The sequence below is a fragment of the Sipha flava genome, unplaced genomic scaffold (assembly GCF_003268045.1).
Source record: "Sipha flava isolate LNK unplaced genomic scaffold, YSA_version1 32_pilon_pilon, whole genome shotgun sequence".
In the NCBI taxonomy this organism is placed as follows: Eukaryota; Metazoa; Arthropoda; class Insecta; order Hemiptera; family Aphididae; genus Sipha; species Sipha flava.
Window position 1 is genome coordinate 1,918,287 of NW_020273018.1, and position 24,056 is coordinate 1,942,342.

Here is a 24,056-nt window from a genome sequence, read left to right on the forward strand (position 1 = left end):
ACGCTCTAACGCAAGTAATTCATTTTAAAAACATTTCACATAAATCGCTTATTGTACCTACACTATTACACGAACTACAAGAGCAGTTTGTAATTGATTTACATCATGCTCGTATGCTGACGTAATACAATGTTACAAATATATTAACAAATTTGCGAATGAAATGATTATTGTTGCCATTTATGAACGAACTCGTGAATAGTTCTAAAAAAATAATTTATTTGTCAATTTTCGGTAAAAGCTGACTTAAAAATATTAATTTGTTAATTCATTTCAATTTAAAATATAATTTAAATATTTTCGTGCATTCTACGGGTGTATTTTGTATTACAATGTAATAGTTATTACGAATGAATGTTTTTAGTGCTAAATTATTGTGCAAATATTCACAGTTTAATATCTTGTAGTATAAAACAATACTCGATGAGCAATAATAATTATTTACATGAGTAGCGATTTAGGAAAGTATTACGTTAAATAAGCACACATGGTGAATTTAAAATATTACCAGAATGTACCTGTTAATTATATTTGTTTTATTTTTTCAATACTTTATCATCACAGTTGATATCTATACAGGATGTTTACAATTTATTTAAATTATACATAATGTGAACAAATAATATTGAAGGCTTACAGTACACGTTGTAGAAAATAATAGTTTTTAATTAGCGTATTAATATTTACTTATATATTGTATTATTTTTAAAATTGATTGAGTATTTTAGATAATCAATTTCCAAGTCAATATTAATTAATTCGTTTTTAAAAAAATTAGAAAAAGTATTCTACTTTATTCTTGAATAAAAAAAATAACAAAATAATTAAAGGTTCGAAATTGTATTATATAATTACGAATAGCTCTATATATATTTAGATGAACCATAATTTTGTTATATACTTCGATTTTTTAGTTTATGTTATTGTTATTTTGATTTAAAATAAATCCCTGTAAAATGGTTATTTTTGGAGATTTATTTTTATACAACCTGAAAGTAGTTGTGAAATATTGAGCAAACACTTAATTATATTTTGATAACGTTTCATACAAGTTAGATAGTAAAGAATAATTGTGTAAGTGTTAATGATCTATTTCACAATGTTTTAAAAATATATACGAATATAAAAATCGTTGAAAGGAGTAATTCGTTTGTGAGTTGTTATACTTTCATTGAGCGCAATTTATTCGAAACCAAGCTTTTACGAATGTCTATTTTAAAATAAAATTTTATTTTATTTCGATCAAATTATTAGTTATTGTTACCGGGACGGTCTTATTGTGCAATATAAAATATCCGATGTATTTACTCTACGGTACATGATATCAATACATTAATATGTATACCAACGGAAAAATTAAATATTCGAAGAATGTGTAAAATGTAAACTTGGAACTACATAGTATGCAACATGTTGACTTTTATAGTTTTATTTTTCTAGTTTAATATAACCATTTTATACAACGTTCTTAGAAATATATATATTATATATAAGTAATATTTATTATAAAATTATATGACAAAAAAATACTTATCCAATAGTTACAATATTATGACATCAATAATGTCTGTTGTAACCATTAAGTAATATTATAATCTAATAAATTATGTATACATACAGTAATATGTTGCATAGAAATCATAATAAGTTTGTAGGTTAAATGTTTATTTCTAAAGGTTTTATTCTACGCAATTGAACTAGGTTATTTGGTTGTTTATTCCAAACAATTATTGTCTCAGATTATCATCGTTGAACTTGTTTTCTTTAATCTATCTCATCCGTATTACGACTGTGAATTAATCTCAAATGCAAATGCATAACTTCCGTTTGCTGTTTTATTTATCATTATTTCCACTGCTTTTCACGTGCTAATGTTTCGCACGGGTAGTTTTATAATAATTTGTAAAGTATTAAATCCGTCAAATGAAAAAAAAAACTAGCGATGATCACTGGAGGAAGTTATTTTTTCACTACTATTCAAAATAATCGTTTATTATTTTTTATTTTTTTTAAAACATGCTTTCGTTCACTGAGACTTGGACAAAGTGCTTCCGTTGCAAGTCACCGTGTACTTACCGACTAAATAAAGCTAAGCAGGAGTGTATTGACCTGAACAAACACCTGGTAACAATGATTTAATCTCATCGGGTCTAAGTAAACATACAACATTCAAATTAATAAGTATCTATACATTTGGAGAGGGTCAAGAGGAGAGGCATTGAAGAAAAAGGGCATAAGTCATTTTTTCCCTCGGCAATCGGCTGGTTGGTTTTTTATGTTCATAGTGTAAACATCTCTTTTGGGGTTCTCATTAATGATTTATTATTACTGCTGTGTTTACGTTTTATTGTCATTATTATTGTATTTGCATTATTTTCTATGCGATGCCATTGTTAAAGAAATTAATTTATTGATCCAAAAAATAAAAATGAGGTACTGTACTCAATAATAAAAAGTCTTCCCTGCTGAAATGTTATTCATCATGTGAACTTCAAAGATATTTGTGTTCCGAAATAAGATGGAATAAAAACTTAATTAATATCAAAAATTTTTGAACTATATTTGTATAGTTGTTTAAATATGGATTGTACTTGTTGATTACTTGTGCACTAGTTTTATAGTATAATAGTTGCTAGTTATGTTGTTTCTAAAATAACTCTAAACCACAATTTACTATAAATATATAATTTTAAATCATTATAATATACTCTGATCAATTGTTTATTGTAGAAGAAAAATAATTTATTTAATTTTTAATTTTGATTATGTTGTTTAAAATGTATTATACAATTCATTGTATTGATTAAATAATTTGCCTGTATGTTATAGATAAATGTAAATCAAGTAAAGGTTAAGTACTAAGTATAGCTATTATGTGTTTCAGAAGTTCTTATAATAGAAAATATAGGGAAAAACATTATTTTTTACTACATCATATGTTGAATATAATTATATATTTTCAATATTAGAAGTTTTATTATGTACATAATATTGTTATTGATTTAGTATTGTTTGCCATCCCAATGATGCATATGTTATTATTTTAAAATTCAAAATATGTTTTATATGTAAGTCATGTATTTATTAACACGAATGAAAAAATAAATACATATATAATGCTGAAGCTTCAGTTCCATGGTTGTTTAGTATTCTTCTTGATAGTCCATTGTTTTTTGTTTTTTTTTTTTTTTTGTTTCTTTCATATCGGGTGGTCATAGCACCAAGATATATCGTCCAGACGTTCGCTACGTGACAGGTAAATGCTTTTAGATTATTTTTCTTTACTTTTTTTAATTGACATATTTATTATACTATGTATTGAAAAATTGCAGAAGAATTAATGAGATGATTTTAATTTTTGAATTACAATATTTTATTGAGCTGTCCAAGACAGAGAATAATCAATACAGGTATATCTATAAAAAATGAAAAAAAGGTATTTTTGCTACTAGTTCCATCAATATCTTAAATACTAATGCTTAAATAAATGTAGATGGTAAAACAGGTAAAATTACAACAAAAAAAAAAAGAAAAATGTTAAACATCATATATTATTCTTACTTTATCATACTTTACATACTCAGTTTATATTGTTACTGCACTTTTCTGAAATTAACATCTTAAAATGTTTGGACCTAGAAACAATTATTTCTTTGTGTTTATGACATGACATTTACAATGTAGGTATAGATAATTTAGACTTAAGCATAATAATAATATAAATAATATTCAAGTATTCATGATATATATAAACACAATATAATTACTATAATTTAGTTTGATTTTAAGACATTTATATATTGAATACTCACACTTAAAACCAGTGTAAATTATCTACATATCAATTTCTAACAAGCAATAATATACCATTAAAATAGATTTATTTCGAATAACGATTTTTTTTTTAACTATGTTTTTTTATTCTGTATTCTAGCTATGTGTAGTTGATGTTTACATTTGAAATTTATTTATCCTGTAAAACAACGAATTTTCTCCAATACAATGAATACTACGTACATGAGACGTGGATTGACCAAGGCAATAGCCGAAAACGCTTTACTCGCCGAGTCATTGAAAAACTTAAACAAAGCTACCGTAAGTATATTTATTCGCATTATTTTCATTATATAATATTCAGTAAATTATGTGTTAATTTATGTAAATTGATAAATTAGATTGTGAAGTGTAACATTTTGTTGTTTGGTCGATCGCCTACCCTCATATTATAAACATATTCACAAGATATTTATTTAAATATAAATAAGCATAATATTATGATTATGATTAGTATATGCGTTTTTTTCTGATCTTTGACATATTACACTTTGTTTGCGTGCCATGTGGATATATATTTGTTTATATAATACATTTGAATCGTTCGGTGATTATGGTTTTTAATGTTCTTCGTAGCTGTTTGTAAAACTGTTCTTGATCGTACAAATGATAATCACGTGCACATATGCTGTATGCAAATACCTTAATATATTATGCATATATGTATACAATACGTAGCGAAATTTTCGGGTATTGCTTTATGTCATAAATAAACTGAAACGCATTGTTTTCTAAACCAATGGAAAATAGTATTTGTAAAATTATGGACGAATATTTTCTCTATTAGCATACAGAATCGATTTGAGCTATAAAAACAACCTGGTCGGAATAAATCTTCGCGGAAGTTCTAACATTAATGTCTAAACGGCTGGAAAAATGAATCATTAAAACTGTATAAACTATATTTGTATTGATATAATAACTAAAAAAAAACATTTTTAGAGTCGAACCCATTAATTTCATTTTATTGCTTAATTTATTTTCAATGCTATTGTTATACTTTAATAACTGCTTGGCATTTGGCGATTTATTTAAATTAATTTGACACTTATGTAGTCAATATCCGATATTGCTAGGAAACGAAAAACTTCATAGCACTATATTTATGCTAATGTGCCAAATAAATACTTTAAAAGTTATTTTTATGTTATATATAATTATATTACCATATTGTAATTTGTAAAATAACTTTGTTACAATTATATTAACAATATTACTGATTATACAGATATATTGGCAGTTACAAGTATTCCAAATATTTTTTAATATTATTCTGTGCATCTTAAATTATTTTAACTGTATTAATTATCAAATTTTGGTATTCTACATCGGAACATTTAGTTCAACTGCAGTATATTTAAGATGCTCTAACTCATTATAATATATTTATAATAGTGAATCAATTTTACTTCTATATTTCTACAAATTTTAAGAAAAATAATACTCTAATTAATTTCTTTCATGAATTATGCATTCAATAACAACATTTGAACTTATTCATAAAATCAAAATTATTTGATAATTGTTTTAGGTATTCCTAATGAAATATTTTGCTGTTTACTATACTCAATCTTAACATTGGATATTTGCTAATTTACATTTATAAATATTCTTATAAAAAATGTGATAACTCTGTAATTTTTTATAACGATTTAGGTAAGAAAGCTTTAACATGACAGAATTTCACTAAAAAGAAAATCACCAGTCAGTTATTGTGTAAATGCCCTACAAAAAAAAAAAAAAAAAACTAAATGTTATTTCCGATATCAAGGAAACCCTCGGGGTAAATCTTGTGAATTTGATCTCGTGTACATCTAACCTATTAAGTTACAATCACTACTTGACCATTTGATTTTATCATCGGATCTCTTTCAAAAAAAGGATCCGTCGCTTTAGATCTAATCCCTATGGCCAGGAAAGGGGTTTATTAGAGAATATACGAAAATTGAAAGTAAGACGAATGAAGCTTATTGGCAAATTTTAAGCCGTGTATAATTTTTTAGTTACTGATAATTTATAATAAACAATATTTTTGGAGTCGTGATCATTCAATGTGCCTCAATATGTATACGGATGCGTTAGTAAATAATTGTGTAATACTATTATGTGCATTGTTTACAATTGTTTCATTTAAGTTTTATACTTTTTTTTTTATCATTCAGGACTCACAGTCATTGCTGCAAAGACCAATAAACATCTTTAGCTAAAAAAAAACCCTCTCTATCGTTAACCACCAAATACCAAATCAATATTTGTAGTTTGTTAGTCTACATATGTACTAAATTATATAAACTGATTAGTAATGCTTTGATTAGATAAGATTTAGTAAACAATTATAAACAAAAGTAATTTTGAATTAAATTTTTTAGAATTTTATTATAAATCTGATATGTATGTAGGTAAATTTATTGTTCTAATCGGTAAATAATAATATACGAATTTAACTTTGATTATTATGTAAATATCATATCATTCATATCATAATTTTCCAATATAAGTTATAAACTGATCAAACCACTGGTATTATTCGGAGTGAGCTTTTTTTGACTTATAAAACTTGAAATCATTTATAGTTTTAGTTTTTTTATAGTAAGAACTTATTACTTTGATACTACCCTTTGATTTCAGTAAAAATTTGCAATACTTGTCTAATAATTTACTCCATAGCATTATACAATTTTTAGATTAATAGAATCAGTGTAGTGGAATTTCCGATTTGCTCTTGATGTATGGATAGTGTATTTTATTTCTTTTCTCGGTCGCGCATAATTCACGATTCATTTTAATAATTACATTATTATTTACATTATGTATTTCAAAATGTTTTATTTATAATCTCTCAAACGTAAACATAATTTACATTCATCAATATTAACATTAATATCAACTGCTATGTTCTATAAAAATTATTTTATATATTTGAATAATAATTTTATTATTGAATATCGTTTTTAATTCGTCTAGACTTTTATATTACATTTACTACCATAATATTTACAAAATCACTTTAATTTACATAATAAAACACCTTAGCATTGTCTTGGTAACTCATATTTCATGATTAGGAAAAACTATTCCTGTTGACATAACCTTCACCTTAAAACAATTCAAAAGAAAAATGTAAATTAATGTAGTGATATAGTTTTAAAAATGTCATCTTTGAATATAAAAATATTTTAAATACTTATTTTATCATTTAATATGAGATAATATTCTATATAACTATAAAAATAATTTAGATTAAGAGGTATAAATATTTTGTTAACCAATTATATTAGAAGTTTTGCGCAAAATAAATATCAATAATAAAATCATGTTTTAATGTTATTTGTTAGTGATTATCAATATTAAAATAACTTAAATGTTAAATTATTACTATCACATTTTGGTTGTACTAACCTTCTATATCTAGTAAATCTCGAATAACAACTTTTTTATAACCGCTTAAAATTTAAATTACAGTAAATTATATAAATGTTATTTGGAGATTTACTTGTATTATGAATAATTTGTAGTTTTGATTATTATAATTTAAAATTTAAATTCAATATTTTTGTAATTATATTTAGTGTGTTTGTAGATTTACGATTTCTCTTAAAACCGTTTTTGGAATGCGATGATTTATAATTTATTTCAAGATTAAAGACACCAATCTTAATAATACACTGAATTCCTATACCATACATAAATAATATTTATATATTTATACATATTATGTATATTATAATAATAATAAAAATAAGTTATTTTTCAAAAATTTCAACATTACTGCAGTTATGTTGTTATGTTTAGGGTTTTGATAAATGCGTGTAAAATTAGAACTTCATAGCTTATGAGTTTGTAGACGAATAGTAAGAAAACACTAAACTGCGTCATAAATTTACTTCAGCGATTTTTTATTAAATACTATTTCACTATAAATTGATAAGAAATAGTAGTATAAATAATATTTATAATGTAATAGTAATCTTATTTATAAGCTATATGGTCGAAAAAAGAAAAAGAACATTAATACTTAATTATGATATTGTTTTTTTACTGAAAAAACCGATTAATATTAGGTTTGATTAAAGTGTATTACTGTTAAATATGTATAATTACTACTGTCTATTTCACATTCTTATTTTGACTTTTGCTAATACTGTGTATACACGTCCTACTTACATTTAGGTTACGACTTACAGTTACAATAAGGCGCTGTTTAATACTTAATGTTGTTTTTAATACTGTGCTAACGCAATCCTATGCGTTCGCCGTAGACCCAGCTGAATTTTATATTATACACATATACACACAGACGAGGAAATGAATAAAAAATACAATACGTTTAAAGTGCGCATATGAGTGGTGGTGGTGGTAGCGTGCGGGACACTTGTCCAAAATTGATTTCAACGTTTTCCTAGTGCTTTGCTGATGCTCTCTACTGAGCAACGGCGAACGGGATAAGTTCGAGCCGAAGCGGAGTGGTGTACGAGGGGTAAGAATAATTCAACCGTGGTTCGGTGACTGAGAAATTGAAACGAGATCCCTTTTCGAAGACGTGGGTGACGGCGGACGGTGGTGCGTGCGTGCGAGTGCGAGGGATCGGGAATTTGCGATTGTGCATGTGCGAAATGAGATTTGATATGTGTAGTAGAGAGGTAATATTCGCGCACGCTCTCGTACGTACGTATATGTACGTCGTATGCACACAGGCGGCGGTGCGTTCATCAGGGCTGCCGTGCCGTCGCTCCTTCGTTTTTTTTTCCTCCCCTCCATAATCCTTACCGACGCCGCATCCCGTCGTAGTCGTCGTCGTCGTCGTCGTCGTCGTCGTTCTCTCGTATACTATTCTTCGCTCCGCCACCGTCTCCGCGCGACTCCCCCCTCCATCGGTCTTGATACGACCCGTATGTGTGTATGACGTCTGAGCCCCGTTAGAAAATTGCCGAGGAAAAACTCATTTTCGCATTTTCCTCCTTTACACACAATCCGCCGCGTACACACGTACATATACACACGCTCACACTCCCCGCCCACTCGAGTGTTTGTACGTATATATATGTGCGCGCATACGCATGTACGTACACGTGTGTGTGTATTTGTGTGTGTATCTACGTTCTCCTTCTTTTTTATCCGTAATTCCTTTTCGCCGTTAGAGATCCAATCAGCTCTCTCCGGTTCCTCCGCCCCTTCTGGGCTTTTTTTAACTTTGAATTCCCCACCGCCACCTCTGACTCGTATCCTCATGTGTGTGCGCGCGCGTATGTATATGTACATACACATACACACACGTACGTACGTACGTACGTACGTTCAAATGTATGGTGTGTGTGTATGTGTATTCGTGCAACGAGATTTTGGATTTTTCCGCTTCGGGGATCCCGCAATTTCCAAGTTGCACGATAGTGGGGAGGAAAGAAACGATGGTGGTATAGAAGAGATTGGCTGGCGGGTTGGCAAAAAAGGAATATATGTGCTGGGCAGGCGGGTAGACAGTTTCTTGCGTATGTGCGTGTGTGTATTCATATATATATATATATATATATTCAAACGAGAGCGTGTGTGACCCTTTACCACTCTACCCCGTCGTCGGTTTAAGTCGACTGTTGCATACATTATAAACGTTCTACTCTTATCCCTCCGTCCAGTGTTCCACTACCACCGCCGTCATTTTGTTTGTTTTTACCGCCTTCGGAGTCCTTTTTATCCATTTTCTCTTTTCTCGCTCCTATCCGCCAGCGACGTCTACTCCGCAGGATCGATGTGTGCCTTTTAATATCTATCCGCCCGACGAATACGCATATTGTTCTCGGAAACCTAACCCGTCGCTTCAAACCTCCCTCCCACCATTCTGAACACGCCTGCAATGACAAGGGTATATGAGCTTACCGTTTTTCGAACAACAAAACGGTTTCTTTTATTTTTGTGTTTTCATTTTCTAATAATTAAAAAGTATTGTAATCTACTGTAAAAAAAAATATGAAAATCTTTACTAGCTCTATACAAATTGAGATTTGTGGTTATTAGAAAAGATAAATTATCAACATTTATTTTTTTATAGTGGCTATAAAATAGTTGATAAAGTTGTTTATAAATATTGCTGCTTATAACTAAATATAATTTCTCCATTATATAATAACTTATGTTTATATCTCACTAATTTTGTACGAGTAACATGATATTTATATATACATACAATTTTATGTTATTTTCCTTAACAATTTTATCCATAAAAAAATACTTTAATCACTGTAACATTATAATTATTAAAAAGTGAATAGAGGTACATTTTATTTCATTTTATTGATATAGACATTAATATATTTGTTCGTATTTTATTAAACACTGACATTCGTTTCAGTTAGCCAAGTAATCGTGCAAAATATCTAAGAACAATAATTTTCTTCATCTTGATGATCACGATTATGAATCTCACGGGGATTGTAGTTATTTGAATTTCAAATGTTTCCATGTATTTTACGAAGTGAACGTTTGTAATTATGTTAATTATTATCCAACGCAATCAAATCGTCGTGTAGATGCCATATTAATATAAGTAAAGGGGAACCGTAGAGGTGAGCTGATGTTATTAGTTAATGTATTACCAAACTATAAACTTTGGTAATAATATATAGTTATTTAACTTTATTGGCGGATACCTCGTATTATAGTGGAAATATCTGAATAAGTGTAACATACGAACATTTTTAAATATACTGCTAGAAGAATATTTTATTATTTCTCTTTCTCAATAACGGATATAATATCTGGAAAGTGAATTTAGTATTCCGGATCTTACCATTACTCATGATAAGAAATAAAGAACTTAAGAGGTTTGTTTATTGACCAATTATATTCATATAATAGTATGTTGTTTAACCAAACAGATTGTTGAAATCTTCATTCTCATTATATGAACTTTAAAATTATTCATATTTTGGTTGCTTTAACTATCCACATAATTTAAAAATTTAAAGTTCACGTGCAGTTATTAGGCATAATTATTAGTTCAATAACTTTTTTATTTTTTGATTTTACGAGTATGCATGTTTCAATTTATAATTAGTGAAATATAAATATATTTATTTAATTAGATTTCTTCAGATAAATGAAAGTATATAGCTATTATTAATAATTAACTGGTTACAATATTTATACGAATAATAATTTCAAAATAATTTCAAATTATTATTGTTTTATTTAAATTTAATTAATAAGCTGTTTTAAAAGTGTTCTATGATGCAATTATAATTTATTTAAAATGTAATTAATATATGCATATTATTGCTCAATGAATAGTACAATAAATTTCATCATTAACTAATACTTATTAATTTAAATTTTAAATATATGTATTGGCTGCCTTAAAGTGCCTTACAGTTTTTATTTAATTAATTCTGAATATTAAATTTTTTCTATCAATAAACTGTAGATATTATTTTGTATATATATATACATAAAAACTTAAGTTTAACTTAAACTTAAGTCATTAATATTTGTTGTTAATAACTTATAAATTCAACCAATAAGTGTTTTCGTAATATAACTCTATTATATTAGTTTGTGTTTATACACAGTGCTAAATTTTAGACAGGTTTTAATTAAGGTCTAACTGTGTTTATTTAAATTTAATTAAATCAATGATTCTCATAATATATTATATAAATTAGTGTAACGTTATTGATATAAAAAATATATATGATAATATAATATTAGATAATTATAATATGCAAATATTATAACAGCGAAGTAAATTTTAATCGTACTGTGAACATTATTTTGGATTAGATATTTGCTTATAATAATTTCACTTCTATGAAAAATAGACTTTGGAAATTTCCGGGAAAACGCATTTCTTTTTCCCATAATATCATGATTATAAATTTACTGTAAGAGAAGAAATAATAATAGGTAGAATAAATTCCTAAATTGATCGACATTTTCTTTAAAAAAAAAAGAGAGAAAAAAAAGTAATAATAATAAAATAAAAATCAAACGAACGATGAGATTTTTTCGCGATGGAAAATTATTTTTGATGAATATTCACAATAAAATGTGATTGCTCATTGAACCGACAATGACGTCTCAAATATTTTCTTTTCGACATTGCGTTTTTGCTGTTGTCAATTTACCGGTCTTTAGGTGCCACACCAGTTAGAGTACAAAATAATATGTACATACTTTTCGTAATTTTTGCTCACGGCCGTGGCATTGCATCATATGAAATCGGTCGGACTTATGCCGGCGAAAATATGATAAATTAAAAGTACAAGAATACGTGTATGTGTGTGTGTAGGTAAGTACTCCCGATGTGTTCTGGGTAATTAAACAATATACCGAGAAATGCCGAAAAGCATGTTTTTTTTATATGTAGGTTCATTCAATGTATAATATACTCCGGGTGTTTGTGTTATTGAAAACTCATGATAATTCCTTTCACCCAGAAAAATAACGATCTACAATAAGACCCATTCGTTAACACGCGTTTGTGCGCTCATTCCGATTCGGCGGCTTGTACAATGTGTACAGTATGTGTGTGTGTGTGTGTGTGTGTGTGTGTGTGTGTACATAAACATATGAGTGCGTCCGTTATAGTATGTGTGTGCGTTATTTTTTCATTATTTCCATTCTTTTTATTTTTTAAATTCGCCCAAGTCATCGTTAATGACATAAAAAACAAGATTGGACTAATGAAGGGCCGCCCTCTATTTCTCAGTTCTCCCCTCGATTGTCTACAACAACATTGCCTAGTCACGCCGTACAACCGAAAAGGTAACACGCACGGAAATAATAATAATAATAGTAGTAATAAAAATTTAAAAAACTATGGCTAAGAATATTTTATTATTATGTATTTGAATTACAATAAAGTTTTGATTATTTATTAGTGAGGACCGCGTTGCTGAGAATTTATCTTTCATAACCTCATTTATGTTTTATGTGTTCTTGTGCGTATATATGTGGCTTATGTACGTGTGTGCTAGTGTGAAATCGGTGATTTCATATGCGTTCAACAAATATACATGCGAACAATAAATTAATTTATGACGATTCAAAAGTGTATTTTTTATTTTATTTTTTTCGCGGTGGAGGGGAGCAGGAGCAGAGTAATGTGCGCGTAATTATTATAGCGTTGTCCAAGCAAATTAGACGGTTTGAAAAATATGGGTTAACGGGTGTTGTTATGGTGTTATACGGTTTGCAATCAATAGTCGCTACGCGCGCTCAAATAATGTTTATATATTTAGTCATGATTTTTAGGTTAACGGTAGTTTGCTTTGTTGAAAATATGATAATTACTGTCGTACATTTTATATAATTTGCCTTGAATAACTTTAATGTAGCTTAACTAATAATAATGTGATTAACAATAATTATTGTTAGTTGAGGACAGTAGCAAAATAAGTTTTATGAAAATACTATATTTTCTTATTTTATATTCAGAACGTAGCAAGAATGTATTAACATAACAATGATATGATTTTTTTTTTTTAGTTATGTCGATTGTGTATTTCATTGTTTTGCTAGAGGAAATGGTTTAAATGGTTTACATTGATAAATAATTGGTTTATTTCTTACTGTGTTGGTACTTTTAAAAATTTAACTTATGGAAAATCCGTTACTTATAGCTCGTTCTTGTTGGCAAAATAATAAATTGATTATTGTTTTAATATATTTAATATAATTTACTACTATTTATAATATGTATTTTGTTTATGATATTCAATACAAAAATATACAGTTCTTAGAAGAATTTTTAACTATCATTTTGTAAACAGGAACAATTTAAGGAAAGTATAACTATATATAAGCAGTTTCCAATAGGTTTATAAAAATTACTTTTGTTTTTATTTATTCTTTTGAAATATATTTAAATTATAGTTGAAATTATCATCTATTACATTTCAACTAAATTAAAAATATTTCGAAATCATCAAATTTTTACTGTTGTAATTACATACAACACAAAATACATAAATACTATTGTATTTATTTTAAATTGATAATGTTAGATTTATTTTAATAAAAAATAAAATATTGGTCTATAAGACTTTTGAATTTAATACAAGATTATTTAAACTTAATACTTATAAAATATCTCGAAATTATTAAATTTAGTGAATGATTTTAAATTATTCATTAATATAAGCTATAATAATTGTATAACCAAACATTTTGATAACACATGGCAGCTGTTTAGTACACTAGTGTCAGTAGTAGATAAAAACTTCACAATATTATGTTGTATCCCTTAGCTGTTGTCCAAGCAACCATTGATATTGTTAGACACATCAGTATCTATTTTGCCTACCCAAGAGCCGTGATATATTGTTCGATTATTATGAAAAAATTTTATTGAATTATTGAAGTTGTAATAGTACTACGAATACCTAATATAAATATTGATTTCTTACGATTTTAAATTTCTACCTATTAAGGTTAATATTAGAAAGCACATTTTTTCCTATTGTGGAGATTTTTCCTATTTTTTTATGAATTAATATGTTTAGTTTAAATTTGTGTAGTAATTATTTTCTTTAAAATATGTTTAGTTCTTAATATTTATCATTATTACATACTATATTCTATAACATTTTAAAATATGTTCGAATATTTTCATCTCTAATTTGATTCAATTTCAAAATTATTTAAAAAATATTTATTCGTATAAATATGGCAAAAAAATTGATTTAGAAATTAGTCCATATTTCTGATACAGTAGCAATATAATTCTAAATACTATTTAAAAATAATCTAATCAGATAATGTTGTGACTTTCAAGTATCAAGCAATAACTTCTGACCAACTTTTACTTTTACTATTGAAATGAAATGTTTAGGGAGAGCATGCGTAATAGAGTGTTTGATCGATCAACAGGCGATCAGCTTCGATCGAGTAACTGTTACGGCTATCGGTACTTCAACGCATGACTATCCGAGAATTTAGTTTTAAAAAAAAGAATATTCGAGGTATATATTATTGTTATAACCACGGATGTTGATATCTCTTAATAAGTAGAAATTAAATAATGTATTTGGTAATTTTTAATTCTGGTATTAAAGCACTATTTGATTTTGATCAGAATCGGCCAAACATATTTTATTGGGTTACATATGTACGACCAAGAACTGGAGAAAAGATATCATAATTATTCAACACACTTTCCTTCAGTTGTACCAAAATAACAATTCACTATTTTAAACTGCTATTAATATTTAAAGTTGACGGTTATTGTTTTGGCATAAATCTGTATTTTTAAAAATAAAGTTATAAAAAAATATATTTTGCCAATAATAGTCTACAAAATCAATTATTATTTGTCCTTAACGAGTTCAAAACTGACTGACATAAATGAGTGCGTATGTGTCTTTAATTTCGTTTTCATTTGTCATCCACTTAATTTTTTCTCAGAAAATTAAATGTTTAAGTAACCGGCGGTTATATTTCTCACATGTTATGATGCCTGTCGACCGATCAATTATTAAAACTAATAATGATTTGTATTAAAGTTGATATAGGGGTATTTTTCCTTGCTCCCTTATAGTTCTCCGCCACTGAATAAATAATAACCTTTTCGATTCGTCCATGTTCTTCAAGTTTGATTTATAATTAAAACCCTTTATGTGCCTTCACCATAGGGTAGGTTTGCATAATCATACACATTTTTATTGTTCAAAAAATAATTTTCCGTTTATGTCTTGGACAATTCTTATTTTTATTTATTTATTTATTTTTTTTTTTTTTGAATATAATTTGTGTTTGGAATAATTCACGGACGCAGTTTTGTTAGAATTTTTAGTAATATTATGATATTTTGTATACTTTGTATTCTCTGTTCTATTCAGTTATTATACTCGTATGATTTTGGTTGGTTAACGATATTCCTTATTGAAAAAGAATTAAAAATTAAATTTACAATATAGCAGCACGACACGTCCATTTTTAACGTTCGCCACAAAGTTTGCTAATAAATTATTATTATTATTATGATTGTATATCGAGGACATATTAATGGTATTATATTATTATATTGTCCGCTCAAATGGTTTATGGACATCATAAAAATTCTTTGGCCTTACGTGCCAACACATCATGATTAACCCTTATCCGCTTTAAATGACATTTGGATCGTGTGTATGTGCATGTGAGAGTATTTGGATAAAGGCCAGGCCGATGGCATTACCCATAAGAGAACTTGCGAATTTAGGAAATGTTTACCTCGTGGGGTGATTCATCGGGGCAGTTTATTATACAATCCCCTTGCTCGTAAATATATTTGAAAAATGATTTTCAATAAGTCATCAGACAACTTAAAACTGTGAGATGAGTAAATAATAATCGGATGTTCAATAGCGTTTTGTCACTAGTCATCGTGAGTGTCAAATATTTATTTGTATCCAGTAGTGTTGCATCCATTGCACGTCAAAGTTAAAAGTATACATGTATATATATAATATATATATATATATATGTACATATAATATATATACATAGTCTTATAATTCGTATTCGCATCATGGAATTTTAAATTAGAAAATTATTTTAATTTTTTTTTAATCATTTTTACTTTTGAAAGGGACTTATTTTTTATATATCACGTATTACATTTACTGTTAAAATGTTTCGATATCAGTTTTGAGATTTATAAATTAGTTTATATATCATAAATCACAACCTCGCAACTTTTATTGAATTTTAAACAAACTTTTTATCCCTTTATTCATTGCTTTAATAATATAACTATATATGAACTTGGAATATGTAAATTTTTACAAAACCGCGTATTAAAATACTGTAAATATAATACATAGCAAATTTTATGTTCCTTTATTCTTTTTGCATTTATTTCATCGCACAGAAACGATAAATTATAAAAAAAAAATTTAAACTAATATTATCTGATGCATTTATTGAATTGAAAGAAAATGTGTAGTGTTCAAAATATTTTGAACTTTGTTTTCATTTTTGTTATTTAACCTACGAATAAATTTAAAATATATCGGATGTTTTTATTATTTTTTGGTTGAAATACAGAAAGCATCAGTCATACGTATTATTACATATTGCAAATATATTGTGTATGATATTTTATATAAAAAATAAACCTCATTATAAATAGCTTAAAAACCATAAAACTATGCATATAGTTGAATTAATATTTTTCATTTTATTTCAATTGTAAATTTAAAAAATTAACAAATATTATACTATTTATATTATTATTGAAAGATCAATTATTAAAAATGTGACGTTAAACTGCCAAACCGTGTTAAATTTTAGAATTTTTCAAAATCCCAAAAATTATTAATTATAATAATCAAAATCTTTCTTGTTACACTTAAAATATTAGATTTTGATTTTGAAAGTTTAATTTAATATTTTTGGGTTAAAGTCTCATGTTTCAATATCATATTTATGTATAAGTATTTGAATTATACCTTATTATTTCTACCTTATTATGGCAGTATAAATAAAATATAATAACAATATTTTACTTTTCAAATTGATTTAGGGTTTACATTGTATAACTGCTGACTTTCGAGTTAAAACGTATTGTTCTTTATAAACAAAGTATAGAAACTATGTTTATAAGTGCATCTTTTGGAATAGAATAAATATTTAAATTGTTGATTTTACAAATAAGCATCGTATGTATTATTATACTTCCATATGATCGTAATTTAGTCTTGAATAAAAATCGTTTTTATTATTATTATTAAAATTATTGTTTTTTTTTTTATTAACTTATTTTGCTTTAAAAGTAACTAGACACGAATCGTTTTACCAGATATAGTCTTTTTTTTTTTTTAAACCAGAGTTAGGTGTTAAACAAAAGAACACGACCGAAAGGGAAATACGTACGAAGAATATAATTTATATATGTACCTATGCATAAAGGTTGAGGCGTATACGGTACGCTCTTATTCGCCATGTGTTGTTTCATGTATAATTACACACACACACACATTTACGGTGGTCTAATTAGTCATATATTATACGTGACAGCAGATTACAATGAACATAATAATACGATCGGTGGTCGTAAAAATGGCTTGTCGTCGTCCCCATTACGTTATATATATATATATAGTCTAGCCTAAATGTATTATATCGTTTTTGCTATGTAGTGTATCATGTACACGCATTATCATAATATACTACCCACGTTCTGTATAATTATATATACACATAGAACAGCGATCGTGCGCGTATAAAATTTTTAAAAAATTTTCTTCGCTCTTTCTATCATCGTAAATTTATAATAATTATGCGTTTTAAAAACGTATCGTTACTGTTGTAGCGTGTGCAAGAAAATATAAAAAAAACCTCCGTTTATCTATCATTGTTATTATTATTGAACGATATCTCAACCCAGTGAACTTCGAAATCGACGTGATAGCATATTCTATAATGTAGTTACACGACGGTCGTTCGTTTCAGTGGTACTCTGTGGACGAATCGGACCTGGACGACGACGTGTGTTCGAAGTTCGTGCAGATGCATCTGGACGCGGACACCGAACGATTCCTGGACGATTCGACGGAGCAGAGCGACAGACTGCTGATGCAGATGTGGCAATCGTTCGTTTCGGTTTTGCTGAATACGTTTATGACGAAAACTTCGATTAACGGGTAAGAGGGATTATTATTCTTCTTCCGCGAACAACGATTGAGTAACAGCTGCAATACGGTTACGGTGACGATGACGATACGATCGGAATGTCTCTTGTACACCTACCCGATGAAATCCATATAAATTCATACCCGATATAATATGGTATTTGCGTGCCGTATTCACACAATAATTTTATACGAAACGTATTACACGCGTCGTCGTCGCTCGTCCACACACCCCATTGGCCGGTACGCGACCGCCGTCCGATTGGTCGGAAATAAATATTTTTCATTCGATTTTTTTTCTCCTTTTTTTTTCGTCTTTTCTCCGTCCGCGCGTAATTAAGCTCGACCGCCGCAACCGGTCCGTCGTCGTCGCGGTCTCGTTGTCTCATGCATATTGCATGTCGCGTACACGCCCGTCAACCCGACCGCGCTCGGCAGCACGTCGTCAACATGCCCCGGTCGGGCCGCATAAGAAAACCCGCGCGTCGTCGCTCCGACAAAAACGCATCCGTGGGATATGTTGTGTACGGTTTTTTTTTCTCTTCATATTCTTTCGTTATTCTTCTTTCGGTTTTTTCCCTCTCATTTCCTCCACCACCACGTCGTCGTCGTCGTCATCGTCGTCATCCAACGTCCTGGCAAAAATTCTAATCCGGTTTTACCGCTGCTATCCGATTGCTGCTCGCGCGCTGGGTAGTTATATACGTTTATATAGTATCAAGAGTACACCTCCGTCATTCGTCAGCTTTGGCGGCTGCGGTAAATAATAATATTATACAATACGACGCGAAAAACACTTTTTTTATCCTTCATCCCTCTCTCTCTCTCTCTCTCTCTCTATCCGTGTGTATCTATCTTTGGACGTAAGACGTAACGTTTTATGACGTGTGCGTACCGGCATTGTCAAACTGATACGAGTCTTACGTTTTCATTACATGTACATATAAATGTTTGTCTAATCTTCGTGATACGCTCGACACCGGTACATATATTGTGTAATGAATATGGTTAATTAATGTACCAATTTATCCATGGACGTATGTACGTTCTGTTGTTTCGACGCCTTTAATGTTATGCCGGATCCACAGATGTCCAGGAAAAATAAACAAAACATAAATTCTACTTTTCCCAACACTAACTGGTCAATTTATATAGTTTTTAAAAACAGAAACCAAACTTGCAGTGTGAACCCATTATATTTTATAGGTATCTACATAGTCATTATAATCGTATATTGTTCAATGTAAAAAAAAAAAAAACGAAAACGCTTAAATTCTTATTGAGTGTGTTCTTGATTTTTAAGTTTCGATTTTATCTACTACGTAGGGTTAATAATAGTTTTTTTTTTTTTTAATCGTAGGTACAATATATCTAGGTATATGTTTTCTTCTTACCGACGTTAAAATAATCTTTAATCATAAAAATGACCACAACGAATAAAGTTTTAAAAGATTGCTTCGCTCAATTACTTATTACTTATAACTGATTCCACTCTTCGGCAGGGGTAGACTAGAATTTATAAATTATTTGTTACTGTATTATATTTAAAACTTCAAACATTGAATTTGAAAGCATTATACTTATTTTATGAAATTGACTATGTCTGTTTAAATTTTAATGCAATCGTATTAAATTATTATATACTATAATACAATATGTAAAAGCTATTTATCTCGATAATCATAATAAAAAAATTATCAGACGAATGATAATAAAACTATAAATACAACAAATTATGAAATAAATTATATAATAAGGTAATTTATAGCAGCTTAGGTTTATCAAATAAAAAGTATTATGAAAATAATTAAAATCCTTATGGATAATTTGAACCATTCCTTTTTTTTTATTTCCATAAATGAATTAATAAAAGGAGAGTACAATATTAAATGAGTATGTATTTAGTGCTCTTGGCAAAATTATGTGTGCATAATTAATCGTAGGTGCGAGTGTTACTATAGTAATAAATACGTTTATATTCCTTTTTTCTATAATCGATGATTTCTTACGTTTGTCTGTATATCAACCTAAGCTAATACAATATAGTTAAACAATATAATTATCGACACGTTATGTTTATGAGAGAATAAAGCACTCTACAAATGCCGTTTATATGACGTATTCTAGTAAAAATTATTATTTTGTCGATTATTATTATTTTTTCGCCATCGACGGCTATCAATTTTGATTCCGTATTGTTACATTAAAAATTTCAAATGAACAGCTTCTTTGTTGATTTTCATGATTTATTATTGCAGTCCAAAATGGATTCAAAGAGCTTGAGGCGGCGTCATCTGTGGACGCGTGTGGTGTGCGTGTACTTAGCATGTAGTGTGCGGGACGGGGTTAAATACTGTATTCGACTTGACGTACGGATGAGTTTGACTCTTATAACTACCGTTATTCGCTCACCCTGCCGCCTCGTATCAAAAATGACTCTCATCTTACCGCCCCAGTTGCCCTCATCGCCTTTAAGCATATATTTAAGCTGCCAGGGATTTTTATATAATGCGCCGAGATATTGTTTGGCATCGATTTCCGTTTATTACTATGTACATTTTAACAATTTACATGTACACGTTTATGTGTATTATACTGTTACTCGTATTATAATACATTATACTTGTATACACGGTGGTTTTTTTAAGCATGCTCGCCTCTTTTTTATGCTTAAACTGTGCATGGTTCTAAACTTCGATTTATGCAGTGTATATACACTATAGTAACGTATTTTCCAAAACATAGATTTTTCTACGAGGAGTTTCCTGTGGCAATATTAATTTTATTTATCGAACGAAAATAACGTTTTTATTTCGCACACAATTTTTAAAGAATTTTTTTATATAATCTAATCACAATTTGGACCCGTATTTTGGAATTCTTCAAATTTTAAATTGCGTACGAAAATGGTAAAATAATAAAAATATTTATTAAAACAAATAGCCTGATGCATTACACATATTTTTTCCATAAATCAAAATTTAAACAAATACATAATTTAAGCTTAAAAAGGGATAAACATGTTTAAAAAAAAAACACTCTGTATAGTGCACTGTTATCGTCGCATAAATAGGTACTATACCAACATATATATATAATAAGTTTAGCTGTACATATAAACTGTGTAAGGGGTACACGTATACAAAAACACCCCCGCGAGCGGATTCGAACGGACGGATGGGCAGCATGTTCTTATACAATGCACGCGCGCGTGTGGGTAAGACGGTACGTATTAAAATCGTTGGCGTCGGAGGGCCGCGGGGGCGCTCGGGTAATCTCACTAATGATATTTTGATTACGCGCCCACGGTGGTACCGCCGCCGCCGTTTCAGGGATAAATATTCACATTTTCACTGTGTAGTGTACATAAAAGGATGTAAGGGTAAGGTGTGCTGTATACAGCACGCATTACTGTGTAGACGTGTATGGATATATAGAGAGATATACACGGCGAGTGTAGACGAACAACCTGGAGATAATCTTAGGATAGATATACGCGTATACAAAAATGAAATAATAGAAAAACGGTTCTTTTCTTTTATTTTATTTTTTTTCTCTTGTATACTTAAACCCTCGACCTTAGGGCTCGTTTCATTTTTTTTTTTTTTTTTATTAATTTCATTTTTGGTTTTCGCCGCTACTTCCCCGAAGGCTACAAACGCATTTTATACGTCTGTATAAAACTGTACCTCATCGGTGTATATATTACATGTATACACGGCGGTTTATGAATTTCTATCGCACGCAACTTTTCACGAAAACGATTATTATTTAACGCTGTAGTATAATACCGTCTGCTCATATTCTTTTTATTTATTTATTCTTATTTTACGTTAAATTTGTCTAATATAAGTTCCCACCGGAAATCGACGTCCAACCGTACCATTGGTATTGGAGAGAAATAATTATAGAATCTATACATATAACATTTGTTATTACCGCGGTCGAAGTGTGAGAAAATGCGGTCGACATCAGTTAAACAGCAGTATTAAATTCAATTACTCGTCATCCTTGATGTGGTATTTTAATCGTACACGGGCTTTACTTATATAATTGTATACCATTATATTAAAACGTTCTACGTAAATAGTTTTGAATAATTATTTTTCAGCCAAATATTTTTAGTTTTGGTTCATCGGTTGATATTTCAATCTTAAATAATTTTATAGTGACGAGACTACTAATCAACCAAAGGTTTTTGTTCTTAAGACCAATGACTGATAATAATAAAAAAAATGCAATGTAATGAATAATCATTTACAAAAGTATAATAACACTTCCCTATACAATCTTCTTAATTTTTGTTCTTAAACTTTTTTTTCATGATTATTTTTTATTTTTTTTTTTTTTGCTTACAAGCTTTATTTGTTATGAGATCTGCACTTATAATATTGTTATAACTCTACAATTTAAATTCATCTTTATATTTCTAAATAATGTTTTTTATTATAATAATAAACAGTATATCGTAAACGCCGATCAAATCGTACACAAATACACAACTTGAATTAAGTTAATACTAAATAAAATGCATGTGTTTCCTATGGTGATCGAGTCACACGACTACCACAGAGGACCTCCTTTTGTTGGTTTGTCTTCTTTATACATTTAGCTTAACATAATTATACATATTATTGCTTACACGCTAATTCGAACAGAGTATAACAAAAATGTTGTTTTACAATTTTCTTTTTATAAACTAAAATGTTATGATAACCTATTTTCTATCGCGACATAAATATACGTTTATTTCCTTTGTCTTGAATTATGAATTTGAACTGCCTAATACAACAAGTATTAAGCAGAATATAATTATCAAATACTACTATACATTTCATTTTTAGGCGATTGGGTACGACACCATTTGTTTTGTACGAAACTTTAAGTCTTCTTATTTTCACCATATACCAATCGCTGAAAGTCTTAATTTAAATATAATTTAGTGTTAGTCAGTAAACACAACTATGGAACACTTTATATTTATTGTTTTCGAACGACAAGAGCTATTATATGTCCGCAGTTAAAGAACAATATTTACCAACTTGTAAAAATATCTTTTACGTTTTACTATTCGAAACACCTCGTAAGCGTCGACGAAACGATTCACTCGACGGTATACGTATAAACAATAAATTTAATTTTTCGACTACCCATGAAGTCGTATGTTTTTGATAAATTTTGAATCTTCGTCAGACCTTACGTACATAATCAGATATGTGTGCCTAGGTTGGACAAAACTATTTCACACGATAAGAATTCAGCGAGTTTGTTGGATGCGAACAAATGATTTTTGTGAATTGTTCCGACATGAACGATGCTCGTTTTCAGCAATTCACTTATGAAGTGATTTTTGTTCAGGGTGTAAGTACGAACCGTAAAATGTTACAATTGCACGTAGTTATGGTTTGCATCGAACTGCTCCGGTACAATGCGCGGTACATTGGTTTTAAACGCGAATGACGTACCGCCGGACAACGGGTGCGCGCACGTAAGTCATCAGCGGCGACATCACGTCTACGGAGCGCAGTCCGTCGGGGCACGTTGGCCGCACTACTCGTCGCGTTACGTGTGCCGGTGGTTCCGTCGACTGTGCGACGAGTAGTCAATAGCACCACAGAT

The 24,056-nt window shown here is 29.0% G+C and overlaps 1 protein-coding gene across 3 annotated transcripts in view; it reads left to right on the forward strand.

Moving 5' to 3' along the window:
• Positions 1-24,056, forward strand: part of LOC112687029 (methyltransferase-like protein 9) — a 101,848-nt gene that overhangs the window by 471 nt on the left and 77,321 nt on the right. Inside the window, exons 2-4 of one of the 3 annotated variants that reach the window (XM_025559550.1) lie at positions 3,219-3,256; positions 3,935-4,095; positions 18,259-18,449. In XM_025559550.1, coding sequence (XP_025415335.1) covers positions 4,003-4,095; positions 18,259-18,449 — 284 coding nt within the window. In that variant the 5' untranslated portion in view covers positions 3,219-3,256; positions 3,935-4,002. Of the gene's footprint in view, positions 1-3,218; positions 3,257-3,389; positions 3,411-3,934; positions 4,096-18,258; positions 18,450-24,056 lie in introns of those variants that run through there. The other 2 variants (XM_025559549.1, XM_025559548.1) reach the window with 2 other exon arrangements.